The sequence below is a fragment of the Terrapene carolina genome, unplaced genomic scaffold (assembly GCF_002925995.2).
Source record: "Terrapene carolina triunguis isolate 2854851 unplaced genomic scaffold, T_m_triunguis-2.0 Scaffold238, whole genome shotgun sequence".
NCBI classification, from domain to species: domain Eukaryota; kingdom Metazoa; phylum Chordata; order Testudines; family Emydidae; genus Terrapene; species Terrapene triunguis.
Window position 1 is genome coordinate 7,340,324 of NW_020664589.1, and position 11,044 is coordinate 7,351,367.

The 11,044-nt window shown below is 54.6% G+C and overlaps 1 protein-coding gene across 3 annotated transcripts; it reads left to right on the plus strand.

Moving 5' to 3' along the window:
• Nucleotides 1-1,787: 1,787 nt before the first annotated feature.
• NTMT1 (N-terminal Xaa-Pro-Lys N-methyltransferase 1) lies at nt 1,788-10,554 on the plus strand. 3 transcript variants are annotated; one of them, XM_024193006.2, is made up of 5 exons: nt 1,788-1,952; nt 6,909-6,973; nt 8,594-8,800; nt 9,472-9,724; nt 10,051-10,554. In XM_024193006.2, the coding sequence occupies exons 3-5, from the start codon at nt 8,639-8,641 to the stop codon at nt 10,305-10,307; spliced, it is 672 nt and encodes a 223-aa protein (XP_024048774.1). In that variant the 5' UTR covers nt 1,788-1,952; nt 6,909-6,973; nt 8,594-8,638; the 3' UTR covers nt 10,308-10,554. The 3 variants fall into 3 exon arrangements, with proteins under 3 accessions (XP_024048774.1, XP_024048776.1, XP_024048775.1); XM_024193008.2 differs by lacking the exon at nt 8,594-8,800 and having other exon boundaries at nt 1,790-1,952; XM_024193007.1 differs by lacking the exons at nt 1,788-1,952; nt 6,909-6,973 and having other exon boundaries at nt 8,656-8,732.
• The last annotated feature ends 490 nt before the right edge of the window (nt 10,555-11,044 follow it).

The following is an 11,044-nucleotide window of genomic DNA, read 5'->3' on the forward strand; positions in this document are numbered from 1 at the left end:
ATGCTGGACACTTCTGGGAGTGGCGTGGGGCTAGGGCAGGCAGGGAGCCTGCCTTAGCCCTGCTGCGCGCCGCTGCCACCCCAGAGCCCCTCGAGGCAAGCAGTGCCGGGCTGCACCCCGAACCCCTCCTGTACCCCGCATCCCAGCCCCCTGCCCTGAGCCCCCTAACCCCCTGCCCTGAGCCCCTTCTCGCACTCCACAACCCCTCCTGCACCCCGACCCCCTGACCTGAGCCCCTTCCTGCACATCACACCCCCTCCCACACCCCACACTCCCTCCCACACCCCAATCCCCTGCTCCAGCCCTACATTCATGGCCCTGCATACAATTTCACCACCCAGATGTGGCCCTCGGGCAAAAAAGTTTGCCCACCCCTGTTCTAAGGCCTTCCTTCCCGTTCATTGTACAGGGCGCCGAGGCGCTGAACTCGGGCTTTGTGAATCACAGTTCTTGGGATTTTCTGGGCTCCTAAAATCAGGCGCTGCCATGCTCAGCATGGCAACACCTCAATCCCTTTGTGAATCCGGGTCTTGGTCTCTCTGCCTCAGTTCCCCAACCGTGAAATGGCTCTCCCCTACCTCACAGGGACGGTGCGAGCTGCTCAGATACTGTGGTAACAGGGGCCATGTAAGTACCTGTGCTAGTGACGGCTCACCCTGGGCCATCGCTCACTTAGCTGGTAGATAAGCATTAAAACCCCCTACTAGTCAATATTGAAAAAACAAAGACCCCGAGCAGCTTTACAGAATCACAATATGTGAACATACTTTTTTTCCTTCTCCTGCTGATAATAGCTCACCTTAACTGATCACTCTCCTTATAGTGTGTATGGTAACACCCATTGTTTCATGTTCTCTGTGTATATATATATATATATATCTTCCTACTGTATTTTCCACTGCTTGCATCCGATGAAGTGGGCTGTAGCCCACAAAAGCTTATGCTCAAATAAATTAGTTAGTCTCTAAGGTGCCACAAGTACTCCTGTTCTTTTTGCGGATACAGACTAACATGGCTGCTACTCAGAAACCTGTCAATACTCAGTTTTGCAAATGGAGAAACTTGGCACAGAGCTGTGACGTGAGGTGATGTGACTTTCCAGAGGTCACTCAGTCAGTGGCACAGCTAAGGGCAGAAGCCAGCTTTTCTGACTTCCAGTCCAGGACCATAACCTCTGCTCCAGGATACCTCCCCTCCTAAGAACAGGAAGTTTGCCCTGGTGCCCTTCACCCAAAATTTCCCTTCCTTGCCCTCTTTGTTCATCGATGTGCACGAATTGGCCCCCGCTCTCCACCCCATAGGCAGCTGCATTTCAGCAGTGCTGCGCAGAGAGAGACCAAGGGGCCAGATGCGCTTTACTAGCTTGGGCAGCGCTAGTAAAGCTCACCGTGCCAATCGAACGTTCGCAAATCGGGTTGCACGGGCATGGGCTGCAAACACCCTCTGGGGCCCTTAAGGCTGGGGAGTGAGACAGAAACTACCACGCAGAGGTACAAAGGGCCACATTTCCAGAGGCGCTGGGCGCCCACACCGGCCCAGGCCTCAGTCTGAGCTGCGTGTGCTCTGACAACAGCCCTAACTCTCCGGCCATCCTCAACCTGCCTGGGTCCCATGGTGTTATTTCCTAAAAGCCTTCATGCCTGGGGGCTCTGCCTTGGTCTGGAGAGGGAGGGGCAGAGCCCAGCCGGGGAGCTGGAGCAGCGCTCTCACTCCCCTCCCCCTGGTAGGTGGCTCCCTGCTGTAACCTGGAATAAATCTCTCCCCCTGGCCCTGACGGGAGGGATTTTCACTCTGAACTATTTAAGGAAATTACGCTCGAGCGGAGGAGGAGCAGGCAGGCCAGCGTGCAGCCGCCGCTGCTGCAGGAGGGGGGGAAATCCAGGGGGTGCATCGCTGCTGCTGGGACGGGAGGAGACCCCCGCTCCCCCCCCCCCAGCTGCTGCAGACCCGGGGTGAGTTCGCACCGGGGGTGGGGAGGAAGCTGCAGCAGGTTCCCCGGGGAGGAGGGAGGGGGGAAGCGGGCCTGCCCTGGTCGGTTCCCCCGAGGCCCTGGGCTCGCTGCGTTCCCCCGGCCGGCCCGGCCCACGTGGCGCGGGAGCTGGGGGAGCGGAGAGGCAGGCTAGGAGCCCGGGGCTGCTCCAGTGCGGGGTGACCCGGGGGCACCTCCTCCGCCCCGGGCCTGGAGAGAGAAGCCCCGTCCGCTGTAGCACACACCCTCCCCAGTGCTCCCCGCCTCTCCCCATCAACCAGGAACCCCCAAACCGGGCCCAGGCTCCCCCAGACACCCCATGCACCAGCGGCCCCAGGGCCTCCCAGGCAGCCGGACCTCTGCGTGGGCGCCAGGTCCTCCAAGCCAGAGACCCTGGCACATGGGGAAGGCTTCGGTCCTTGGTTGCTAATGCCAGGCTGATCTTCTCAGGGCCCTGGCCACAGGAGACTCATTCGCCGTACACACAGCAGGTGGAAATCTAGGGAGCGCGAGTTCGGTTCCCCTGGTGAATCTTCAGGATTTGGGGGTAACCTCAAGGGGTGTGTGTGAAGAGTCCTGGCTGAGCTTATTTGTAAGGGGAGCTGGGAATCTGGGAAATCCCCACCCCAAAGCTCAAAACGTGGCTTTCCTCCTGTAAATGGTCAATAACGCCACATCAGGTGTGTGTGCGCCCCTGTGCACCCCATGGTCAGGGTGTGTGTGCACACACATGCACGCACACACCCCTCTTTGTGTGGCTTGCATTATGTGACATCTCAGTGCTTTGAGCTCCTCGGATGAAAGGGGCGCTGTAGGTGCAAAGTATTATTTCTTAACCACACTGCTACGTACTGTTTACCTGGGTCCGTGGCTCGGGGACCTGTGTCTCGTTCCCCTGCCTTTAGCAATCTCACTAATACATTGCTGAGTTGAGCACTTAGGCCATGTCTACAGGTACAAGCTAACAGCGGCACAGCTGTACCGCTACAGCTGTGCCGCTGTAAGAACGCTCATGTAGCTGCGTTATGCCAACGTCGACATAAAACCAGCTCAACGAGCGCTATGCTGGAGAGCATCTCCCGCGGGCATAGCGCTGTGCACATGAGTGCTTTTGCTGGCAAAAATTACATCGCTCAGGGGGGTGGTTTTTTCCCCACACCCCCGAGCGACAAAGTTTTGCTGACATAAGTGCCAGTGTAGACATGGCCTTAGAGTCCGTGTTGTGCCCTTCTGCTGAGAAACAGGTCGAGTAGACGAAGTCCACTGAGGATTTGCTTCCCTGAGCAATCTTGCCAGGAGGGTGGGGTGGGGGGGTAGGCCTGGTTTGCCCTTTCACAGAGCAGGCAGGAGGTTCAGCCTTCTTAGTCCACTGATACCCCAAGTTCTGCAGAGAAATTGCCACCCACCCAGGGCCTCCACACTGCTCCCCATTTCTCCCTCTCCCCTTTGGCAGCATGGCTCCCCTGTGCTCGCTGCTGATGCCTGCCTGTGAATGCTTTTGTGAGAAGGGGGCATCACTGCATGGAGGAGGTTGCTGATGGGTTCAGCGTTATCTTGCATGGGGCAGTCCCTGTGCGCTTGCAGGGGATGGGGTTGGAGGATAAGTGGGGGAGGATGTTGGAGAGCTGCTGTGAATGGGGCTTGGATCCCCACTGTGCCTGGAAGTAGGGGCGCCTTCCCTCCCATCTCTGGAGGAGCTGTCATCTCCCTGTATGCCCCCAATCTAGGCTTCTGGCATTTGCTGCTTTAGCTTTAGCTGATTCTGGCATTTGATTCTTTAGCCCCAGGGGTCTTTAATTGGCAAGGAGAGGGGGTGTTAAACCTCCCAACCATGTACATAGCCACATCTTTCTGCTCTGTGCTCTGAGGAGGGGCACAAGGGTTGGGCTTTTCAGTCGTCTTCTGCATCCTGCATGAGGGTGCCTGAAGGGGCTTGCCGGATTTCTGCCTCTGGGGCATGTTCATTTCTGGCTTCCCCAGCTAGGCAGTGCCAGGGTCTCCCGATGAGCAGCCACACCGCAGGCTGGGGAATGCAGTGTGCCGCTATTCACCGGGGCCAGAGTTTTCACACTCAGTGCATGAATTTAGGCACCTAAATAAAAGCTGCTGGATTCACACCGTTTTAGTAGGGGCTGTGGGTGCCCAGCCCCACTGATAGTTGGGTCTAAACACGGATCCAAGTTTGAAAATGTGGGGCCGGATTGAGGAGATAGGGCGGGGGAACCTTCACTGAAAAAGCACCGTTGTCTGCATCGCCGCAGTGCCCTAGGCCTCTTTGTTGGTGCAAGGGACAAAAAGCTTGACCAGCCTTAGCTTTGTACACAGCTTTGGGGCTGGTGTGTCGCCAGTGCCGTGTAATGTTCTGGGGTTGCCTTTCACATGAGAAGGATGTGGTTGGAGCCTGAGTTTATTTCCACCTGCTGAGTCTAGCAAAATATGGATCTGTACTTCTGCACCCATGTAGCGCCAGTAATGGGGAAAACTCTGATGGGGCCTGGGCGGGTGTCTCTACCACTGCACTGACTAATATGGCGGTAAAACACCCTGTGTGCTGTTTACTCTATAGCTCCCTCTGCTGGTTCGGCTGCCCTCGGGGAGAATTACATTTCCCCATGTACTGGCAATCAGAGGCCTTGGCTACACTACAAGGGTATGAGTGCCCGGGGCCAATTAGGTTCCCCTCCAGAAGAGAGTGGTTCAAGGGGGTTCAGTGTTTCAATCTGACTCTTACTGCGGTAGGAAGGTAGAACAAATCCGCTCTCTCCTGAGAGTGCAGTGACTCCTCTGACCGGTGAGGGCACGTAACAAAACAGCATCATGCAAATGCCCCTGGCATGCCAAGTCAGGCGCTTCTTCAGCTGAAGCACCACTTGGTTGGTCTTTCTGAGAGCCATGTACTGAAACGTTGAACTCTTGGGTCTTGCCTAGGCTGGGATTTTAGCCACTGGGGTAGCTGCAAGAGTGAAAGCCCCTAGGGCAGATATGGGTCCACTTGGCCAGACCCTGCCCGGACTTACACCCTGTTGTAGGCAGGATTTTGACCAATAGCAGGGAAGATGTGGTTCCATGTTCTCTGCCCTGGGATTGCTGGCACCGTCTGGGTATAGAGTATACTCAGTGCTCGTCTGGTTGGAAACCTGGAACTACCCTGGCATGCAAAGAGGCAGCAGATGTATATTTAGCAGACTCTGTCACACTCCTGCATGCTCATGTGACTGGAGTGCCGGCTGCTGGGGTCGAGTGCAGAGTGCATTCTTTGGCCTGACAGCTGGAGATAGGGGCCCTGGAGATAGGAGCCCGGCTGCAGGACCCGCCCTTTGGCTTTGAGCCGCCAGTTTCACATGACAGCACCAGAGCAGCGTCCCAGGAGGAAGGTGCTGGCTGCCACAGTTGTCACCTGCGCTCCTGGCACTCTCAGGTGTCCCGCATGCTTGTGAAATGCCTGCGTGGATGCCTTAGGAGGAGGGCTTGTTGTGGGAGCTCACTGGGGACCAGGCAGCAATGACTTGGGCATCTTTCTTTACTTCTTTTGGGAGTCAGACACAGGCCTCCAAACACTGATACTCCCTCTTCCCATCAGCCTGAGCAAGGAGGCACGCAGAGAGGGGCCCCAATCCCTGCAGTGATTCGGGGGCAGATCTGAGCAGTGGAGCCTAAAAAAAAAAAAAAAAAAAAACCACCTAAATTCTCCTCAGTTTAACACCAGTATCTCTGAGTTGTGCTCAAGTGTCTTTGTTTCCCTAAGTACCTGGTCTCGTTAATTTCACATGGAGCAGGGTAAGGCCCTAACCTACCAAGGGCAAAACGAACTCCCAGTGCTTCCTCTGTGGACCTGGTCCGTTCTCTTAGGCCTGGTCCACGGGACAAAGTTTTGCCAACATAGTTATGTCAGCCAGGAGTGTGGGGAAAACGATCACGCCCTCTGCCTGACAGAGCTGTGCTGGCAAAAGCCCTAGTGTGTGTGCAAAGAGTCCCTCTGCCAGCGTAACTTACGTTGTCCGGGGAAGTGGGGTAACTATGCCAGCGAAAGAACTTTTGTCAGTAGAAGCTGCGTCTCCATTAGACGGCTTTTGGCTTTTGGTCACTAGCAACTCAAGCTAGATTTGCTGGTGTTACCAGCACAGCATTTGTAGTGTAGACAAGCCCTTAAAGTGCCGATGTCCCACTGGAATATTGCCGCCTCCTCTGTGAAGGGTTGCCACAACCCTTTTCCGGTCCATAAGAACGCAAGAATGCCCGTAAGGGGTCAGGTCAATGGTCCATCTAGCTCAGTATCCTGTCTTCCGACAGTGGCTAATGCCAGATGCTTCAGAGGGAATGAACAGAACAGGGCAATTATCGAGTGATCCATCTCCTGTCCTCCAGTCCCAGCATCTGGCAGTCAGAGGCTTAGGGACACCTAGAGCATGGGATTGTGTCCCTCTCCGGGGCAGTGAAATTTGCCCAACTCAAGTCCTCAAAGGAAGGTTTAAATTGGGGCACAGAACCCAATACTCATGCCCCCCCCCCCCCCCCGATCAGGGATGCATTGCATCGTAAGTGTCTTTAAAGGGAATTTACTGCTGATGAAAGGTGCGGGGCTGACGGCCCTATTCTGTAGGTTCTTACATTGCCCTTGTCCCCATAGTATTTAAGCCCCTTCCAGTTGTGCCTTGAGGGGCATCGCTAACATCTGTCATGTGTGGCTGCCCTGATGACTGACACCCGCTGAGATCCCCACAACAGGAATAGTGCAGGCATCAAGATCACAAACCTGAAGGTGCCTCAGCATTGACGTGCAGGAGCCCCCTGCAGGTTAGAGAGAGACACTCAGTCTCTCTGGTCCCTTCAGTCCATGGTTCCTTGCTGAGATGGTAGCTAATCGCTTACACTTGCGGTATTGAATTTGCGTGTGCGCTATAGCCACTGGACTGACACCTAGCCATTTATTTCCACACAGGCCATAGAACAGGGATCTGCTTTTCATCATTAGCAATCCAAGCTGGATTCGAGCTGGTGATCAAGGTGAGACTTCCCATAACCTGTTACCACCTCCCTGAGCTATTAGTTTCTGGATACTTTTTACTTTGTTCCCTCTCTGTTGCTGTTTAAAATCCTGCCAGGGTATTGGAAGCTCTTTAGGCTACCCTTGAAAAGATTTTTATATTTCTCAGGAAATTTAGTCCACGAAACCATCTGTTTCTTTCGCTGTAAAGGTGTTTGGAGTCCTTGAATTTACCCTTTGGCCATGTTAAATCTAGTTTTTAATCCTCAGCGCACTGAATCAAGTCCTCAGTGGTTTGAATTATGAGATGTCTTTAGGAATTTACAGCTTGTATTCCTGATTATACCTTGACTTTATTATATTGCCAAGCGTCCAACTTATGGTCATGACTGAAATTTACGGTCTTCAGGTAGGTGCTTAGAATAACTTTTAGCTACCCTGGATGTAATTGGGGGTGATTGATGGGGTGTCAACCTAGATAAACATGTAATCTATAAAATGGTAACTCTCATAAGGCTTTCAGGCAGGGGTAGGAAGGGACGGGTGAGTGAAAATGAGAGATCAGCCTCCGAAAATGCACATCATGGAGCAGGGTTATGACCGTGTGGTTATGGTGTGACTACACCTGGGATGTTGCGTCCAGTTCTGGGCACGTCCCTGCCAGATAGGTACCGGGGGTGAGGTCATCGTCCCCTCGCCTGCCTCTTCACGGTGCATAAAAGGGCCAGATTGGAGCTGAAAGGTCCTAAAAGCCTGTATCTGGCTGGGGGGAGACGTCCGTCAGTGCAGGCCAAGCAGAAATCAGCTTTAAAGGCCGCCTTGCAAGGACTCCCTCACAAGCCCTGCAGCTGGGCATGTGCTGGGGATGGGGGGGCGTGTTGGGAGCTGCAGAGATTCTATGCCGTGCTGTGGCTCATTGGGCGGCCCCGTGAAGAGCTCAGGATTGGAAGGATGCAAAAGTGGCTTAAAACCCCAAGATGCTGCCCAGAATCTCACCATGTCAACGAGAAGGGCAGGAAGGGATGACTTGGAGGAAAGGTTAGCAGAGCGCCGTATGTATCGTCTGGCTGCGAGCTCTTAAAAGGAGGCTGTAATGGATTTGCAAACACTTGACGGATGGAAACTCCAAGAACACAGGGCAAACCCACATATAGATTTGAAGAGAGCAGATGCCAGGAAGGGAGAGAAGTTGTCGGGGCTTTTGGGATGGGAGAAGCTGTTTGCGGGTGGTTGGTAGGAAACCTTCCTTAATGAGGGGGGTGGTGTCCCAGGCATCAATATTCATTGGGAAAAAAAGAAAGGGAAACCCTGGCCTGATAGCTGCAAAGGGGAAGGCTGCAGGTTGCTCCACTGCTTTTGCCACTGCCCCAAACTTTCTCAAGTAGCCGTAAAGTGAAATTAACCAGGCCCTCCTGCTGCTCCTGCAATTGAGAACACCGTGGACAACACAGTGGTTAAACTCTTCTCATTTAACCCTGTTCAGAATGGGCCCAGGTGGTATGAACATTGGCGGCTTGTAGACAGGGCCTGACAATACGTTGCCCTGCTTGGTCTCCATGATTTGTGCTGCTCTTGGTGCAAAGTGACTTTTTGCTTCTGGCAGGCTGATGTATCTTTGTTTTCTTTTCCTCTCTTTTGAGGAGCGGGGTAAGTCCCTAACCCAGGGGGCAATTCCACTCAGCAGCATGACAAGCGAGGTGGTGGAGGATGAGATGGAATTTTATTCCAAGGCTGAGAAATACTGGAAGGATGTGCCGCCCACGGTGGACGGCATGCTGGGTGGGTACGGCCACATCTCCAGCATTGACATCAACAGCTCCAAAAAATTCCTGCTTAAATTCCTTCGGGTAGGTGGTCTGGATCCGTCTGGGGAGGGGCGAAGGTGTCCTACAGCTTGTAATTTAACTGTGGGAGGATGTCCATCATGCTCCAAACACCTGCTGAGTGGCTCTCTCCCACCCCACAGCTTTCCATAGCTCTCTGTCTAGCGACCTGACCGTTCTGCACAGGGGAAGATGGACCGTTGTCTCTTTCCTTTGGCTGTCCAGTGCCTTCAGGGCCTAGCTGGTCATCCACACCCACTGTTAAAGGGGGATTTGTGAGTGGTCCTGATGTCTGGCTGATCGCGCCACATGAAGCCAACCCCAAACCTCTGCCCACTGGGAAATGATCTCAGTTCAATACCTGTAGCAACCAGGTGTCCATGCAGCCTGTGAATGTGGGGAGCGGGAAACTCCCTTGTTGGCATCTCAGCTGAGAGGCCACGGATAGAATAACCCGTGGAGACTGAGCCCCCCACTCCCTGTTGGAGTGGATCTCCTCTCTGCCGGGCAACATGAGGGCAGCTTGTAGTGCCACTGACCGTGCTGTTCTACGACAAAAGAGGCCCTCAGCTGGCATTGCCACGATCCAGTTCCCAGCGCCAATTGCCACGTCCCTCTGTTGTAGTTTGTGAGCTTTGAGGTTCCTCTTGGCAGGGTTATGTCTCTCCTGTCCCTCATTTTCACTTTCATTTCAGGATGGTCCTAACAGGACAGGAACCACCTGCGCCCTGGACTGTGGGGCTGGGATCGGCAGGATCACCAAGAGGCTGCTGTTGCCTCTCTTCAAAGCAGTGGACATGGTGGATGTGACTGAGGACTTCCTGACCAAGGCGAGGACCTACCTGGGAGACGAGGGCAGGCGAGTGAGGAACTACTTCTGCTGTGGCCTGCAGGACTTCAGCCCCGAGCCCAACTCCTATGACGTCATCTGGATCCAGTGGGTAATAGGTAAGAGAACCTCTGCCATATGGAAAAGGCCCATTCAGTTTTGCTGTCCCCAGCCTCCTTATGTTCCCTTGTACTGAGGCTATGCACTGGCTGGTGTGAGAGTTACCTGAGGAGGGCAGGTAGAACAGCTTGCCTTAATCCATTAGGTGATGCCGTGATCTGCAGAACTGACCCGCGCACCCGTCTAGGGGTGGATCAACAGAACACCAGCTGTTCCCCACACAGATACAGCAGTACTCGGCCCTTCCTATACTGGTCCCGTGCTCATGACTGGTCTGTGTTCTCCATGGTCCCTGCTAACGCTTGTGTGCTTCTCCCCTTGCCAGGACACCTGACTGACGACCACCTGTCTGACTTCCTGAAGAGATGCAAGGTTGGCCTGCGCCCCAATGGCATCGTCGTCATCAAGGACAACATGGCCCAGGAGGGAGTCATCATGGACGATGTGGACAGCAGTGTGTGCCGGGACCTGGACGTGGTGCGGACGATCGTCCGGCGCGCAGGCCTCAATCTCCTGGCTGAAGAAAGGCAAGAGAACTTCCCTGACGAAATCTACCACGTCTATACGTTTGCCATGAGATGAACCCGGGCTGGGAGAGGCTGTTTACCAAGAGGTACCACTGTGCCAGGACCAGCCCAGCAGGCCCCTTCTGGGGGGATCAGGAGGACACCTATCGTGCGGTCCAGACACTTCATGGTTAAAATTCAGGGTGGGGTGGGGTGTCCTGAATAACCCTGCTGGGGCTGGCTGGAAAGATCAGGGCGGGTCTTCTGCGTTGTTGCTGTTTGTGAGAAAAGACAGCTGCCAAATACACTCTCCTGCTGTTGCACCTCTGTACACACTCTGCTTAAACACGCCCACGCCACCTACCCAGGCTGGAGGCTCCCTAGAGAGGAAAAGCCTTGATGCTGCACCAGATGGGGGTACGAGAGGCAGAGTACCCTGCAACTACCCTGCCTTGGTTTGTTTGCCTGCCGCCAGCCGATGCTGTGTGCGCTATGCCTGAACCCCGCTCAGTTCAGGGCGCGCGGAGGAGGCCGCAGCGCCAGCTCTCCCTGCTGCAGGGGAGCCAGGAGGAGATGCGGGCTAGAACTCACTGGCTCCTGCTCCAGCTCACTACTTCGCTGTTCCTAACCCTCCTCTCCTCTGGGGTCAGTTCAGCGAGGCGTTTTCTTGCTGCCTTCCCGAAACCAGTCTGAGGCAGGAGGTTGTAGGTTCCTGGGACATGAAATCTGTCGCAAAGGCAGAGAGGGGTAGATGCTGGGGCTCGCTTACAGTGATGGAAAAGGGGTGATTTTGTTTGTTTGGCCTCTCTCCAA

What these genes read in the sequence shown, in the direction of transcription:
- NTMT1 (XM_024193006.2), top strand. Translation starts at nt 8,639, where the DNA reads ATGACAAGCGAGGTGGTGGAGGATGAGATGGAATTTTATTCCAAGGCT. An exon ending in TCCTGCTTAAATTCCTTCGG is followed by an intron (nt 8,801 to 9,471) that starts GTAGGTGGTCTG and finishes CTTTCATTTCAG; the next exon opens with GATGGTCCTAACAGGACAGG. An exon ending in CTGGATCCAGTGGGTAATAG is followed by an intron (nt 9,725 to 10,050) that starts GTAAGAGAACCT and finishes TCCCCTTGCCAG; the next exon opens with GACACCTGACTGACGACCAC.